Raw genomic sequence first — 18,644 nt, 5'->3', positions numbered from 1 at the left:
TTCTATGTCCACCATTTTACCTACCACCTACCTGGAATGCAGGCATAGTAGGTGGTTCTTTGACAACTTCATGTTAATAGGTGGCACTGAGGATTGAACATTCGAATCAAAGCTAGCACAGCACATAGGAGGCTGGGTCCCTGAACACAGGATGAAAATCCTACCTACCTCGTAGTACTGCCTTTGTTCTTTCATATAAATTCCATCTAAGTTGGGTTAGTACCATTTGGATTTTCTGTTATGGTACAAACATAATCATAAATAGTATAGATCTGTTATCTTTTGATATATTCAATAAATATATCATAAACAGCATATACAAAAGTTCTAGTAATGGTGTCATGATTATTTTGAATAATCTAATATTTACCTAGCAATATCTCACTAAAATACATTTTACCTCTTTTTGTAAGGAATAACTGAGAAGAGGTAATGTCAGATGAAGTGATCACCATTTTATAGATGGTGAAATGGTTACAGATGCTACCTAACTTACTCAGGGTCCTAAAACAAGAGGGTAGAACATATCTGATTGGCTTCACATCCTTAAACTCAGATTGCATCTCTTTGTACTAACCACACTGTCACATGCAACAGATCCAATAGATCCCCTCACCCACAGTATTACATTTCTTAGAACATACAATGAGGTTTTTGGTCCATAACAAACATATTCCCTTATTCATTGTATTAATAATTTCAATTCAGTGAAAAAGCATTCGATTCACAGCTGCATGGCTGATCAGAAGTTGCTTCATTGAGTGGCCCAAAGTCATCATGAAATCCCTTTTAGACAACTTCAGGAACAAGCACCTGTCACTGTGATCCAAAAGAAGTCAAAGAATTACAGCATGAATGTATGGAGACAATTCAATGCAGGGAAACAGCACTCTCTTAATTTTTACAGCCTATTGGAAATGTAGGTACTACTATACGGAAAGTGAGAGGGAAAAAAGCTGTTGGGATATTAAGTAACAGTGAGATTTGATTATAGTTATTTGCATAATTAACCATGTAGTATAAGCTTACAAACTTTTATTTTCATTTTACCCACATGAATAAACTATAACACATGGAAGCACGAGCTGTGCAGTTTATAAATCCATGTACTGATTAGTAAAACACTAATATTATCCTGTTACAGAACCTGTGACAACCAGCTGAACTCATTATTTTTCTGTACATATTGAGAACCCAAGAAATCGAAAGTTAATAGAGTAATGCAGACCTACCATGATAACATGTATACATGAATCTTGAAAGAAATATAAAGAATTTATTGTACTAGATCAATCAAGGGTTGGGATTTAGATGAAGATTTATGTCGAGAAGACATACAGTCTTAATTTAGTCCCCAACTCTCTCTATGATCTTAGGTAGAAGACAACATCTTTAATTCTTGGTTTGGTTTCATTTCCTGTCAAATGAGAATGACAAGATTGTCTCAACAAAAACATTGTTAAGTAGTAAAGGGAATAATATATGCAGGATAATAAGTGGAATAAGTGCTTTAAAAATACATTATCATTTTATAAGTAGATAATACTTAAAATTTTCTTTCCTGATTCCTCAAAATGTTTCTTCATGCCTTTTGAATCAATGAGGGTGTGAATTATTCCAAGATATTTCCAAATATAATTACTGTCATCAACTTGTTTCTATATGAACACAGAGTATACACACAAACATGCCCAAAGCATCTTGACCAAAAGTTATGCAGATTATTCTTATTTTTAAATATATCTGTTGATATATATGGTATACCAAAAACAGACTATATTCTTATCTTTTTTTTAAATCGACAAATTATTTGAGGCACAAGTAGGATGAAGTTCTTTACCTAAAATCCATCCTGTTGAATCATAATCTCCTGACGTGTAAGAAAGAATGATTTGGTATCATCAATAGCTTTAAAGATAAAGAAGAATGAGATCACATTCAGAATCCTAAGAGGAACAATTTCATCTTCCATCTGTCTGGATTTCAACAGAGCTAGAGAACATCATATCTGAGATCAGAAAATACAGAAAACATTCTCCATTCTTTGTTTATCAAATACAGAACTGTGTGTGCACTTTAGGGAGGAAACAAATGAAAACGTATAATGGCATGTAAAACACCCTTCATCAATGGTTAGAGTCTCACAAGGTGTGATGATACAACCTGACTGACACGTCATCTATTCCGTCAAGAGTCTCCAAGTACAGAAGCTATTTCCCGGATCCTCTCTTAAGTTTCTCACTGGTTCTCTTTCTAATGCCTTGCTCCCTACCTCTGCAAAACACAAGGATGTGGCTGTCTCCAAGAAGCACTTCACAACACAGCAACTACACATTGTAGGCTTAGAAGCAATGGAATTCAAATGAAAACAAGATTGAAAATTAGGACTCTTTAATTCTGGATACACTCTTGCTCAGCATGAGGCAGTTTGGGAAAACAGGATATATGAGACTGCTTTTGTGGCACAGTAGGTTAAACTGCCACCTTTGATGCTGACATTCCATGTGACATGACAGAGGGTTTAAGTCCCAGCTGCTCCAGTTTCCATGCAGCTCCCTGCCAATGTGCCTGGGAAAGCAATGGAAAATGGTTCAAGTGCTGAGCCCCTCTCACCTCTTCGGAGACCTAAATGGGTTTCTGTTATCTGGGTTCAGCCTAGCACAGCCTCCCAGTGCTGAGACCATTTGGAGAGTTAAGCAGCAGCTCAAAGATTTTTCTCTGTCTCTCCCAATCTCAATATATCATGATTTTTCAAAAAAAATTATATTTGTGGGGGTTTTTAAAAGATGTATTTATTTTAATTGGAAATGCAGATTTACAGAGAGAAGGAGAGATAGAGAGAAAAATCTGTCTGCTGTTTCACCCCCCAAGTGGCCACAATGCACAGAGTTGAGCCAATCCAAAGCCAGGAATCACAGGAGTCTTCTGGGTCTCCCACACGGGTGCAGGATCCCAAACCATTGGGCCGGTCTCTATTGCTTTCCCAGGCCACAGGCTGGGAGCTGGATGAGAAGTGGAGCAGCTGGGACATGAACCAGCACCCATATGGAATCCCAGTGCATGCAAGGCAAGGATTTAGCTACTGAGTCATTGTGCTAGGCCTAAATAAATAAATATTTGTTAAAAAGAAAGTTGACCACAGAAATTAATATTGCCAACAAGAGGGAAAGGGAACTAGATATCCAAGAGAATAATTTATGCCTAGTTACAAATATTTTAAATATATTCTTTAAATTCTTTTTGAGAATCCTTCAAATACTATAAATAGCCTAACTTGATATCTCATATTCTCACAGATACAAAAACAAAAGTCTTTAAAAATATTTTATAATTAAGACTATTATTTCCCAAGTTATGAATATAATTTGATAATTCTTAAACAGCAACAGATAAGAAAATTCTTTTATTACAGATAAAACCCTAAATTTCACATATTTGGAAGTGCATATTGAGTTCCATGCAAACAATCCGCTCACCTATACCTGTGCACAGACATGCACACCCACTGAAGCATACATATACACAAACACACATATATGCACAACATGCTGCTTGATTCATTCACTGAATTAAAAATAAATCAGGGTCAAATAATCCCTTAAAAAACTGAATGTGGGGCCCAGTGCGGTGGCGCAAGTGGTTAAAGGTCCTCACCTTGCACGCCCGGGATCCCATATGGGCGCCAGTTCTAATCCCGGCAGCCCCGCTTCCCTTCCAGCTCCCTGCCTGTGGCCTGGGAAAGCAGTCGAGGACGGCCCAAGGCTTTGGGACCCTGCACCCGCGTGGGAGACCCGGAAAAAGCTCCTGGCTTCGGATTGGCATAGTATCGGCCCGTTGCGCTCACTTGGGGAGTGAATCCTTGGATGGAAGATCTTCCTCTCTGTCTCTCCTCTCTGTATATCCGCCTTTCCAATGAAAAAAATAATAAAAATAAATCTTAAAAAAAAAAACTGAATGTGAATACCAAAAAATATGATATTGGCAAAAACAAACAAACCAACAAAAACAGACAAGGGGCTTCAACTAGAATAAACATATATTGTAGCCAAGAAGATCTTGTAAACATTTTGGTAGGTTTCTATAAAATATGTACTGGGAAGGCAAGTTCACCCTTCTCTGAATAACACTGGGAGAGCTAACCACATAACCTAAAGACTCAGAATCCGGAACTCAGTCTGAAGGGCAGGAAAGGACCACAAATTCCAGAGACCTCTTTTCTTGTATTTTGGTGTTTTCCTTTTGTATATGGTATCGATGAGTGTGTCGTGTGTTTATTGAGAAACCAGCCCTCACTAATGTTCAGGGCTCTTCATTCTGAGTGCAGACTGTACTGGAAATTAATTGCTTCAGTGCAATCTGAACCACATCATAAATGTCATGTAGAAGTCGCAGGGAGTGAGGGGGCAGTGACAGCTCAATCCGCAGTTTCATTTAAAGGTGGGTAAAACACACTGCGACACAAGTGCTCTTCATCAATAATTTAGTCCGCAGTGTAAAGCCAAGCCGTGCCAAAGATGCCAGGGGAGCCGCTGCCTCCCTGGTTTTAATGACACCAGCAGGGAGGGGTTGAGGGGCCAGCTCAAATCAACATTCACTGCACATCTGGGCATGTCGGCAGATGAAGATATCAAGGACTGAGCTGACAGGACAAAGGGTTGAAAAAAGAAGTGTAACCTAGAAAACCTTGACTTTGCATTCTTTGTATAAATTCAAGGGAAATGACAGTTCCTAAGGTCATCTTATATAATAAAACTTCAGTGTTCTACATAGAACATTTAACCCTTTCCATCAGGTAATCAAAGAAGAGGAAAGTTTAGTTTCTTACGTACCCTTTACAACTCTAAAAAATATTCCCATTTGTTGCCACCCCCTCCCAAAGAAGCTACTGTAATGAGCCAAATGCTAAGAGAGCTGCCCTGCTTCGACTTTTGCAGCCAAATTCCAGCTTTTCAGAGGGTTCAATACACCTGGAGGTCGCCAAGCTCTTCTTAATCCCGGGGAATTTATTATTTTGGCTATTTCACAAACTGTTTGCCTGAAACTCCAAATTTAGTTTGAGAACTGCTATTTTGTTGTAAAATAAGTCTTGCAAATTGGCATAAACATTCTTCTTTTGTTGTCTTTTCTTTAAAAAAATAAAACGATACATACGTGTGTTTATTAACTGAAGGGTGCTGTTTCTGAGGTTTTAATATAAACGTTTAGGTAGAGAGTTTGAAAAATAAGAAATGTATGAATTACACACACAGCAATCATTTCTCATCTTCTGAGGACAGTGTGTATTCCCAGGTTGTACTATTCTTGAAACTCCAGAGAAAAAAAATGCAATTAACTACTCCTATGTTTTGTATGTTTGGAGAACATCATAGCTTTACTAGGGGCTGACTGCATCCCCACATCCAGGAGACTCGGTCCTCACCAAAGGAGTATCACTAAGTTCCCATTTTCCCCAATGATTTTTTCACCCCAACATCTGAAATGAGTAACATTCTCAATGCTGATTAGAATTTAAAAAAAAACAGCAAAACATCAAAATATTTGGCTGCATAATGAAGATTCAATCACAAGATATGTGATTTAGTAAGAAAACGTGAGCAAAAATAGGGAATAAGATTCATTTCTGATTTAATATTCTGGTAATACTTAGTCCCTTTCAGATAACCAGTATTCATATAACTATTATCAAATATCTAAAATGTGTGAGGAAGCAGTGGCCACAATACTTTTATAAAGTATGAGTCCCCGGGGAGGCTATACCCTTAAAAGCTGATAAATCTAAATTCCTAGGTATTCCTAGGTATGGTCAGTCCATCCTGAAAATATACAATACAATTGCAAATACAGCTTTAAAATGCTTATTAGAATCAGTACATCTATTGGCAGTGATGATATTCAAAAATATAACCCAAAAAAGACTTAGTCCTGTAGATTATTATGCCTCTCATCAAATTCCTGGTACCTAGAAAATGTTATGGATCTCATCATTAGTCTGTCAGTTTCTTCTACAAACTCAAGCACTGCGAACTAGGCCAAAGATAACAGGTGGCAATCACGTAGGATTTCACAGGCTTTAGCCAGTGCAATCTACTCCAACCCTTAGGATGGTCTTCCCTGCACAAGAAAATCTCACGGAGTCTCGTGAAGAGTTTTATCAAACAAAACGTGACGTTGATATGCAATCCTCATCAAAAGTACATAGTAGAGAATCTGTAATCAGGTAGATATTTGACAATGTAGAAACTTTGTGAACCCATAAATATGCCATTTGGTGGCTGATAAAATAGACACAATTAATGAAAGTCTTATTTTTCAGGTCCTAGTATTTTTGGCTTTTCTTACTTGCACTGCCATAGTTAAGATACAATCAAATGATTTAGCTCCCTTTAAAACTATATTTATTTATTTATTCATTAATAAGAAACCAAGGTCACAGGGAAGGGGGGAGAGAAAGACATCTTCATTCATTGGTTCACTCGCTAGCCTGGCTGCAAAGGCCAAAGACTGGGCCAAGCCAAAGTCACGAATTAGCAGCTTCCTCCAGAGATCTCACCTGGGAAGCAATGGGCCCACACACTTGGGTCATTTCTGCTGCTTTTCCAAGGCCATCAGCAGGTAGCTGGCTCAGAAGCAAAACGGCCAGGGCACGAACCAGCACCCTTATAGAATGCTGGCATCACAAGCAGCAGCTTTTAATCACTATGCCACAATGCTACCCTTTGATGTCATTTCATTTTTTTTTTAAATTGTAAAGCCTTTATTTTCATGTTAAGAGCAGCATCTGGAAAATAAAACCTATCTGCCCATGCTTTAGAACTCTTCAAATCTGCAACATTTACATATAGTCATGTAGAGTACAGGTGGATTGTCTTGACATTGAACGAGATTTTTTGTTTTGGAGAAGTAGGCCAGTCAGCCGGGGGAAGATTTATAAAACACACGTTAATACATTTAATTAATATATATTATCTATCCAAAAAACCCAAGCCTTTGCTCTTTCTTAATTAATAAAAAGCACCTGCCAAAAGCGTGCCCAGAAGCTGGTAGATTCATCGCATCATTGGATTATAAAAGCCACCATTGCTCCCTGTGCTGCTTGGGGTGCAGCATGAGACCTTCAACACAGCCTCAGCCAACCAAGCTGCACTTCAGGCTTGCAGCGGGCAATTGTGCTACCAAAGCAAAACAAAAACAAAAACCCAAAAAGCCCTGCACGTGCCCAGCTCCCAGCCTCTCCAGGCTCCTGGAGCCACTCCCAACTTCCCAGTCTATAAGCTTCTTGGTGCTGGTTCCCCCCATTCCTCGCCCTCCCTCTCCGGCAGACAGAGATCAAGGCTGGGTGGATGAACAAGTTCTCTAGGAGAAGCAGGTTAACAGCAGCGGCTGAGTCCCAAAGCGATTCTAATAACCAGGCATGAAAAGATTTGTGCTTACAACAAGCGGTTCTGATCACAGAAGCGCTTTTCCTGGGGGCTTTTCTCCCTGTCACACCAGAGGTGCCTTTGAACTTTGTACTTAGACCTTGCTCCACATGGAGCGGGTAGAGGTGGGGGACTGCAGGATAGCCACAGTCCCATGGCACAGCTGTTCCTGGTGGGCTTGGGGTGAAGTCCTTGGACAAACAGCCATCTTCCCCCTTTGTCCCTCCTGCCTTTGCCTGCCTGCCCCAGTAACTCTCCTCCAACTATGCTGAAGGCGTTCAGCCTGGTCTTGACCTTGACACCAAAATAAAACAAACCCCCAAAGTGCAATAACCTACCAGATTTTTGTTTTTTAAGTGTCTCCTTATGCAGGGAGCTTGCCAGTCCTCCATGGTGGTTGTTTCTATGGGGTGGAGGTGGAGTGGTGGGAGGGAGATGAGGTTGTCTCTCCTCCTACCATTTATGCTCTTCGCACCTTCAACATGTGGACAACACAGAACTTAGAGTTAACGACCGGGTGAACTGCTCCCTTCTGCAGGAGTGGGGAGGGCGGGGGCTCCTGCACACCAAGTCACTCCAAAGGACTCCAGAGTGCGGGGGTGGGCAGTCACGTCCTGGCATGAGAAGGCGCAAGGCTGTCGTCTCTTACCAGACTGGACCCAGGCAGGGCAGCGCGCCTGGGGTCTGTCTGCATGCACCCACCCTGCCCCCCTGCCTTCCCCTCCAGGATGACCCCCAGCTCAGTAGCCCAGAGTAGAGGGTGGGACACAAATTGTCTAGAAAGCAAGCACACGCTCTGGGTGAGGTGGTGGTCCGGTGCCCTTCATGGTGGGAAACAAAAGGGAGGGTCCCCCTGGGGTGGTCTGTCTGGTCGTGTTGCCCCCACCCCCAGTGTTCTCCACAGATAGGAGTACAGAGGGCGGTGGGGTAGAGGGGGAATAGTAAGGATGGGGGCTGAGAAAAATCAGGCTTATTAAATCATGCCCAGCTTGGATGGCTGGGTTCATACCTCCTCCACTGACACTCCCCTTTCTCAGTGTCTTGAAGGGTTAAAGGCTTACTTAGAGAAAGCAACGCAGCCACCATCAGGCCTATGCCAAAGAACCCACCCCCACCACTACCTTCCGTGTCTTCTGCTGGCAATTATGCTGGCCAAACAGTGCCAAGAACACGGTGTTAAGGGGGTGGAGGTGAGGGGCTCTGAACAGCTGAGATGTGGGTGAGGCCAAGGAGCAAAGGAATGACTTGCTGAGGATGGATGGAAACCAAGGCAGAAACAATGGACTTGGTAGAAAACCAGGGCAGAAATGTATGTTCCCTCCCTCATTGCCTCCTCCGGAAGCAAGCTCTCACCTGACCCACTCCACCTGCCAGCTCTCCCAAGGTCAACAGAGAAGACCCGGGAAGTCAGTGCCACTGTAGAGGACAAGCCCTGAGAGGCTCCAAGGTGTGATGTCATTCAAATAACATCATCCTGCTGCTTCCCACCCAACTTTCTAGCCTGCCCCCTGGATGGGGCTTCGGGCTGGTGGCCTCCCACCTGAGTGCCAAGGGAGTAACACGGGTCAGAGAGATGCTTTTTCTCTGGAACTTAAAAAGTCTTTCACCAGTGGTGTCTTCCAGTGTGAGATGGCGGAGCGGTGGGGATAGTGCCCCCGTTGAGGACCACGGCCATCTCGGTCGGCTGGTACACGTTGCTTCTGAATGGAGCGCTGGGTCTGTGCCCCAAGCCTGCGCCATGCTTCTTGCCCACGTCGCCGCCACTGCCTCCGCCACCACCGCCACCCTCCCCGCCAGCGTGCTTCTTGCCCACGCTGCTGCTGCCGCTGCTGGTCTTCCTCCCCAAGCTGCCACTGCGTTTCTTCCCTATGCTGCCACTGTGCTTTTTCCCCAAGCTGCCATTGGAAAATCTTGCTGAACGGCGAGCTGAGCTTTGCTCGTCCATTGAGAAGGCTTTGTTCTCCATATATGTGCGTGGCAGGTGCATGTCATCGAATGCTGTCTGTCGCATCCTTGAGTGTGCTGTGTCAAAATAGTTGGGTGGGTTTTCCTGCAGGGGTGGCAGGAGGGTGCAGTGGACCTCAGGGATGTCATGGAAGACGACAAAGATCCAGCCGCTGGCCACCAGTGTGATGGCCAAGGTCGGATCGTTCCAGGCCTCTTCCTGGTGCAGCATGGTGTTGCCAAGGAGGTACATGGACATCCAGGCCACCCAGATGAGCACTGAGAGGAAGGAGGTGATGAGGAGGAAGGCCCCATTGAGCTTCCACCGGTGGAACTTGCCACACAGCGTGAAGAGGGACTGCCCAGGGCCGCGGCCAGCAGCACCATGTCGTAAATGAGGGCCGTGACGAAGTCCATGGGCTCGTATGCACAGGACGGCTTCGTGTCCCGCAGCACAGTCAGCACCAGCCACTCAGTGGCGATGATGACCTGCACCATCATCAGGCACAGCGCCAGGCTCACCAGCTGCCACCCTGCCGGGCTCGAGCCCTGGCGTACCAGCCTCCGCACGTGCCATGTCAGGCTGAGCAGGCAGGAGAAGCACAGGGCGAACAGCACGCCCCAGAGGAAGCGGCGCACGGAGCAGATAGTCTCGTCCATGCGGATGATAAAGGCGAAGGTCAGTCCGAAGAGGCCCAGGGTGCCCAGGAGGAAGAGAAACAGCAGGCAAGCCGGCTTCCTCTTCTCCTTGTCCCGGACGCACGGCAGCCGCACCATCAGGATGAACATCAGGAGCAGTGTGATCAGGGCACCCGCCCCGGCCACTGCCTCCACCACGATGCCCCAGACAGCATCCAGGTCACACAGGGACACATACTGAGGGAGAAGGTCCAGCCCGCAGCCCCGGGATGTGCTGGCATTTTCCGAGGCCACAGAGGTGGCCATCAGGAGCAGGAGGCAGGCGAGCACCTGGTGGGTCCTCATCTTTCTTCCTGACGCCAGGAACGTGCGACCCCAGCGGCTCCGCAGCGCGCCGGCGCTCCTGCTGGCCCGGGTCCAGTCACATCCCTGCAGCGCGGCTCCTCCGCCAGCCGCTCCCGCCTCACTGCCCGGCCCTCCGAGCCGCCTGAGGCGTCCCCTGGCCGCCCGCCCATTTTTAAAAAACACAAAAAACAATCTCATTTCCTAAGAAGATACAAAAGTGGCTAATGAGTCAGGAAGTATTAAGTTAAACATTATGAAACTGCTGACACTTTATTGTATTTTTTTAACCTACAAAAGTGCAATTTCATATGACTCACCATAGTTCTCCACTTTTTTAATAGTTGAATTAAGTAACTCTAGGGTAGTAGAATATTTGTTAAACCATCTATTCAATCATTAGATATTTTGAAGCCTAATCTAGAAACCATGATTTTTGGCTCTAGATCTTTTTTAAGGCATCTGGGAGTAAGACTGCTTGATTCTTATGGATAAATTAAGAGAGATCAAGAAATGGGTAAGACTAATGTTAAGACTTTTAATTTAAAAAAATTATTTAATATAAAGAGTTTTTTTTAGTAATATAAATTTTTTGTTTTTTATGTTAAAATGCTAATATATTCAAATTTCTATTAAAAGATACTTCATTCTATGAATGGACAAACAGGATCTTTAACTTTATCTTAAAGAAAATAAAATATGGGTGATTGCTTTTCTACTTTTGTGCTTTTAGTGTCCAGTGAAACAGAATCATGATGCTGCCTCATGTTGAAAACTGCTACAACTCACCAGCAGTAAGACCTGAGGACAGACTTGCTGTGAAGGCTTGTAAACAAAAAAATCAGATTAATGTCCATTTTGTGAACAAAAGATGCTCCACTGTCTTTTCATTTACAGAAGAGCGAGTCCCCTGAACTCCAGACCAAAGCAGACTTTCTGATTGTCATCAGATTGTTTGAGTCTTAAATGACAATGGGAAAACTCATGATCCACAGGGTACCTGCTGTTACAAAGTTCACTAACTGGGCCCAGCACGGCAGCCTAGCGGCTAAAGTCCTTGTCTTGCAAGCATCAGGATCCCATGTGGGTGCTGGTTCTAATCCCGGCGGCCCTGCTTCCCATCCAGCTCCCTGCTTGTGGCCTGGGAAAGCAGTCCAGGAAAGCCCAAAGCCTTGGGACCCTGCACCCACGTGGAAAACCTGGAAGAGGTTCCTGGCTCCTGGCTTTGGATTGGCTCAGCTGCAGCCGTTGAGGCAGCTTGGGGAGTTAATCAGCAGATGGAAGATTTTCCTCTCTGTGTATCTGACTTTCCAATTAAAAGAAATATTTTTCAAAAAATTTTCACTACCTAGTATGATTCAATTGAAATACTAGCATTATCAAAAGGTGCTTGACCAGGTCAAGTGAATCTCTTGCTTTGTAAGTACTTGAAGGTATCGGAAGCATGAGCCATTTCAAACAACTTTGAAGTATTTTCTTTTTCATTGTGAAGCTTAACAACAATACCTGCAACTGATGAGAATGCACATGGATTGTACTGGAGGTCTACCCTACCACTATGCATGTGTCAAAATGAAAACTCAGTAATACCAGTAGTCAACGGAGTAAGGCCCAGGCCACAGGTAAGTCTCCTGACTATACCTGTGTAGAGATGTAGCTAACTACCAAGAGTATCAATTTCCCAGTGGAGAAGTCACAGCTGAAAACATGTAATCATTACAACATCACTAGTGCACGTTATATAGATATTGTTCAAGATACAGAACAACTCAATACCGACAGCAGCAGCTATCTTTTCAATCAAGTCATGTTTTATTAAGAACACCATGAAGCATTCTACTGTTTTTGTCCCAGAAAAATAAGGGCATTTGCTTTGTTTTCCTTGGATTCTTACAACTGAGGTGACTGACTAGCCAGAATATCCCTCTCTTCCACTATTCGGAATTAGGCAGGAAGCTGTCATCCGGACCAAGCCTTCCTGTGTTCTTGCTGAAGTGCATTAGAGAGTAAAAAACAGTAGATGGATTCTTTTTCTTCAGTTGATTTTTTAGGACTGAAATCACAAATTTTACAATACTGGAAGAAAAAATTAATTAAAAAGCTAAAACTTTATCTTATGTTTGTATTCTGTTTCTTCAAAGAAATTACAAATTCAGTCTAACTCTCATTACCCCTGAAGGTAAAAGAGACCTTAACTCTAGAGATTACATTTTTACAGTAATTATTACATATTACATCAAGTGTACAGGTATTACAATTACTGCAGGTGTCATAATGTGTGCAATGAAATACTAGAAAGAGAAGTAATTCAAAACCAGTAACAATTACAAATTCCATCCAAAGAAATATCCCAATGAATAAGAATTTTTAAAAGCAATATCTTTGGAAATATAGGTATTTTTTGTCAGTAAGTTGAACACGCTGAAGAAACTACTTGGGCAAAACTGGATGAATTCAACAAACACCTCATTCTAAGAATTCAACCCTTTCATCATGGAATCTGAACCTGCAGGTACAGTCACAACTCAAGTAGGAGGAAACTACCAGTGATGAGAATTATCGCTTCTCTGGTCCCATCCATCCTCCATGCCAGAATGGTGAATCTGTCATGAAGTCAAATACTGCCCACAAGAGGGAACCATTTGCCGGGGCATTTATTCTTGCATCTTCCTTTGTAACCATGGTGTGAAACAGCAATAAACACTCGTGGCTACATGGGGCTGTGTTGGGGTGAGGAAACAGATATTTTACTAGGAAAAGGATGGAATGTGTAATTAAAGATGGCAAACATCTAACATCTCAGCTACCTTCAGCTGTTTTTGAGACCCTGAAGGAAAGCAGGTCCATCAGCGATCTGCAGGAAGGTTGGAGGGTGTGACGTTGGCAAAGGGGTAGAAGGACTTTTAGAAGAGACAGGGAGACAACATTCCAAATGGACTTTTTTTTAAAAAAAGATTTCTTTTTATTATTTTCTTATTGGAAAGGCAGATATAAAGAGAGGAGAGACAGAGAGGAAGATCTTCCGTCCAAGGATTCACTCCCCAAGTGAGCGCAATGGCCAATGCTATGCCGATCTGAAGCCAGGAGCCTCTTCCAGGTCTCCCACGCGGGTGCAGGGTCCCAAAGCTTTGGGCCGTGCTCTGCTGCTTTCCCGGGCCACAGGCAGGGAGCTGGATGAGAAGTGGAGCAGCTGGGACATGAACCGGCGCCCACATGGGATCCCGGGCGTGCAAGGTGAGGACCTTAACCAGTTGCGCCACCGCGCCGGGCCCTCCAAATGGACTTTTTAAAATTCACTTGGGCTTGCACAATATGTTTCTTGAAAGAGTTTGAAGCCCAATATATAAAAAGGTGACTATTTATATATTTGATTGCTTAAAAGCAATTAGGAATACAAAGCAGATGGTCCAGCATTGTAGATTTCCCTTTTCATATTGCTTAAACACTAGAGATCAATAAGTCTAATATAAACAGATGATTTCCAGAGCAGGGTTTATAACTAGCTGACACTGAATGTGTCCAAACTCTAAAATAATTAGCAGAAGCATGTGGCACACCATTAAAACTTTGTGGCTTGCCTGCATTTACATTTATACTTATTAAAGTTAATTATGATGCTTGTGGTGTGGTTCCAAGCTCCTTTACAACTTAGATTAAACATTTTTTAATCCCATAAGTTCTTTTCTAACCTTTCTTCAGTCTCTAGAAAACAGTTAAATCAAACCAGATTAGGAATGTGTAGCTGCAACTTCTTGCTCCACAGAATTAAAATATGACTTTATCAGGAAAGATAGGCTCTTCTCAAAGAACTTGCAGCTCTTGGTACTGATAACAACATTTCGATCTTGAATTTTAATTTGCCCATACTGCCGTGCATAGGCAGAATAACAATGCTTGCAAGTCTTGGCAGTGAAAGCTGTCATTTTGAGAACTAAATGAATGGCACGTTGGTACCAACCTATCTCCTCAATTTATTACATAGCAGTAGAGAAACTAAAATAACATTCTTACATAATGTCCGTGAGTTAAAGTATAAATAAAAACTGTGTATTTTATAATGTGGGTAGTATTTTACAGGAGAAGGAGTCCGTTACTTTAAAAGTTCATATCTCCTGAAAAGGTATTTAGCCAACCCTCCCCTGCACAAGGCATTTTTAAAATGTTCAAAGGAAATACTTGTTATGAAAAAACTATACCAGGATTTCATTTTCTTGGAACCCAAATAAATCTGCTTTTTCATCCTACTTTTCTATGAACTTGCTTAAGTTCCCTTCTGTTGACGGCCCTGGACACAACAAAAGGTAAAACACAGATCCTGCCTTCTCAGCCACAACCATGAGTGTCTCCAACACACCCATGGTCCCCTGACCACAAGAACACTTTTCTTTAAATCCACATCAAGAAATACAACATGTTTTTGTAGGTACAATACTTAGATGTAGTCTGTCATCTTAACTGGTCAATGTTCTCAATACAGATCTCATTAAATCTGAAGGTCTTTTATATGTGATCAAGAACATTTGATGAACATCTGCAGGTAATACCCTGCGTAGTACACCAGGCCAAATTTAAACATGGATCCTTTAACAGAGGTTGTAAGTCAATGCATCACAAAAGGGATATGAAATACCTAATTTTCCTCATTCTGCTCACAATTATCTCTCCTATTGTATTCAAGTTATCTTTGCTCAACAAACGTAATAAATGTGTTTCCTTTAGAAAGTCCCGTTGGCTTGAACAGTTTAATTTGTTAGTATTTTATTTTGTGGTGCATTGTATTTGTTGATAATTTATATAAATTTCACATACAGTTAGTATCTTGGGTAAAAAATATATTTTTATCCTTTTGGCTTTCCACACAATTTCTAACAGAGTTATATGTCAGTTTAAATATATTTCCCTCATCTACCTACAAACTACAAAAGACATCTCTTAAATACATAATTTCCAGCCTGCTTTTCTGACAAAGAAACATGTTAACCAAAAATGACCACACTGTTCATCATAAAAAATCTTTTTTCATTGCTTCTCCCTGTTGCACCATTTAGAAATAAAAATATTCTTCATTGAAACTATTAAAATAAAAGAAATTCATGTTGCTTTCAATACTAATGAAATATTTACAGACACAAAGACACTCTCATCTTAATGTGGTAGACTAAAAGGAAATGAGGTAATATCAGCAGCACGATTTTAAATTATTTCTTATTTTAATAAATCTGTTAAATAATTATTTCCAATGAAATTGTAAAGTCTTACAAAAGAACTTGATTGGCCATAGAGAAGAAAAAAACAAGATGAAGAAAAGAAGAGACAAAATGAGATAGATCACACACACACACACACACACACACACAACCCTCTAGACTGGAGGAAAAAAAAGACAAAGGAAATGAAGTACTGGAAAGAGTCTGGGAGAAGAAGACTACAGAATCCACAAACTAGAAAAACCAGTCTGCTGCAAGAGACCAAGTGTTCCCCCTTGACCAGTCAAACCAGGGAAGTCTTCAAGCGTCAATGCAAGAATTATTCCACCAAAGTACATTTTATTAATACAACGCACATTGTATCTCCACAATAAAATGAATAGGTTTTAAGAAACAGCAAAAAAACTATACATAAAATCAACAAATCAAAAAGTTGGTTTTTGAGAAAATAAACAAAATAGACACTCCACTGGCCCGATTGACCAAAAAAAAACAAGAGAAAGTGAGAATCAATAGCATTAAAGATGAAAAAGGCAACATAACAACAGACACTGCAATCATTAAGAAAATAATTAGAAATTACTACAAAGAACTGTACTCCCACAAATTTGAGGACCACCAAGAAATAGAAAAGTTCTTGGACTCCCACCACTTACCAAAACTCAGTCCGGAGGCAACTGCAGAATTAAATAAACCCATAACCGAGGCAGAGATTGAAACAGTCATCAAAGATCTCCCAACGAAAAAAAGCCCAGGCCCAGACGGCTTCACTACAGAATTCTACAAAACATTCCGAACAGAACTAACCCCAATCCTCTACAAGCTCTTCAAAACAATAGAGGAGGAAGCAACCCTCCCAAACTCATTCTATGAAGCTAACATCACCTTAATCCCAAAACCGGACAGAGAACCATCAGAGAAGGAAAACTACAGACCTATTTCTCTGATGAACATTGATGCTAAAATTCTCAACAAAATCCTAGCCAATAGAATTCAAAAAATCATCAGACAGATCATTCATCCGGATCAAGTAGGATTCATCCCTGGAATGCAGGGATGGTTCAACATTCGGAAATCCATAAATGTTATAAACCACATCCAAAAACTGCAAAATAAGAATCACATAATAGTTTCAATAGATGCAGAAAAAGCTTTCGACAAAATCCAACACCTCTTCATGCTAAAAACTCTAGCCAAAGTAGGCATAGATGGGAAAATCCACAACATAATCAAAGCAATTTATGAAAAACCCAATGCCAGTATCATACTGAATGGAGAAAAGCTAGAACCCTTCCCACTGCGATCTGGAACAAGACAAGGGTGCCCGCTATCACCACTGCTATTCAACATAGTCCTAGAGGTACTTGCAGAGGCCATAAGACAAGAAAAAGAAATCAAAGGCATACGTATAGGAAACGAAGAAGTCAAGCTTTCACTATATGCAGATGACATAATCCTGTACATAGAAAAACCAGGAGACTCAATACAGAAACTGCTAGAACTTATACGAGAGTTTGGCAGAGTGGCGGGGTACAAAATTAACGAACGAAAATCAACAGCCATAGTGTACGCAAATAACACCAAGATGGAAGAAGATCTAACCAACAGGATACCATTCAAAATAGCAGAGAGAAGTATGAAGTATTTGGGAATAAATTTAACCAAAAGCGTAGGAGACCTATTCGAAGAAAACTACAAACTATTTAAAAAGGAAATTGAACAAAACCTCAAAAGATGGAATAACATCCCGTGCTCCTGGATAGGCAAAATCAATATCATTAAAATGTCTATACTACCACAAGCAATATACATTTTCAACGCAATTCCAATCAAATTGCCCAAAACATTCTTCACGGAACTGGATACAATGATTCAAGAGTTCATCTGGAAACACAAAAAACCACGAATAGCTAGAACCATCCTGAAAAATAAGAAGTTAGCAGGGGGAATCACAATCCCGGACCTCTGGACATACTATAGAGCAGTGGTTATCAAAACAGCCTGGTACTGGCACAAAGACAGAAAGGAAGATCAATGGAATAGAATAGAAGCACCAAAAGGGAACCCACACAAATACAGCCAATTAATCTTTGACAAAAAGACCAATGACAACTCAAGCAAGTGGGAAGGCCTCTTTAGTAAATGTTGTTGGGACAACTGGCTGATAGCCTGTAGAAACAAAAAGATAGACCCACATCTATCACCATACACTAAGATCCAATCTACATGGATAAAAGACCTAAACCTACATCCAGAAACCTTCAAACTCTTGCAGGAAAATGTAGGAAATACCCTGCAAGACCTAGGAGTAGGTTCCGACTTTCTAAGAAGGACACCAAAAGCAATAGCAGTTGAGAACAGAATAAACAAATGGGACCTCATCAAACTAAGAAGCTTCTGTACAGCAAGGGAAACAATCAACAAAGTAAAAAAGCAACCCACAGATTGGGAGAAGATCTTTGCACACGATATAGGCGATAGGGGGCTAATTTCCAGGATATACAAAGAACTTCAAAACAACCAAAAAACCAAAACAAACAAACCACTCAAGAAATGGGCACGGGAAATGGGCAAACATTTCACAAAGGAACAAGTCCAAATGGCAAACAAACATATGAAAAAATGTTCCAGCTCCCTAGCAATAAGGGAAATCCAAATTAAAACATCGATGAGGTACCACCTAACACCAGTAAGATTGGCCCACATAAACAAGAACACCAACGACGCTTGCTGGCGAGGATGCGGGGAAAAGGGAACCCTACTCCACTGCTGGTGGAGCTGCAAATTGGTACAGCCTTTATGGAAATCAGTCTGGAGAACACTCAAACAACTCAAAATCTGCATACCATATGACCCAGCAATAGCACTCCTAGGAATATATCCAAAACACCTGTTTTACGACAAACCAACATGCATCCCTATGTTCATTGCAGCACAATCAGTAATTGCAAAAACATGGAAGCAACCGAAATGCCCATCAGCAGAAGATTGGATAAGAAAGCTTTGGTTCATCTACTCCATGGAATACTACTCAGCTATTAAAAAAAACAAAATGCAGTTCTTTGTGGCTAAATGGGCACAACTGGAAACTATA

At 41.6% G+C, this 18,644-nt stretch overlaps 1 protein-coding gene across 1 annotated transcript; it reads right to left on the bottom strand.

Annotated features, from left to right (window-relative positions):
* Positions 1-6,765: 6,765 nt before the first annotated feature.
* Positions 6,766-10,544, bottom strand: LOC121164596 (G-protein coupled receptor family C group 5 member B-like). The gene is given in 4 exon segments (XM_040992729.1): positions 6,766-8,032; positions 9,058-9,149; positions 9,246-9,725; positions 9,728-10,544. Coding segments are annotated over 4 exon segments (1,497 nt in total). The 3' UTR covers positions 6,766-7,924.
* Positions 10,545-18,644: the final 8,100 nt, after the last annotated feature.

The sequence above is a fragment of the Ochotona curzoniae genome, unplaced genomic scaffold (assembly GCF_017591425.1).
Source record: "Ochotona curzoniae isolate NIBS_2020 unplaced genomic scaffold, NIBS_Ocur_1.0 contig_873, whole genome shotgun sequence".
NCBI classification, from domain to species: Eukaryota; Metazoa; Chordata; class Mammalia; order Lagomorpha; family Ochotonidae; genus Ochotona; species Ochotona curzoniae.
This window is presented reverse-complemented; position numbering and strand designations above follow the sequence as displayed.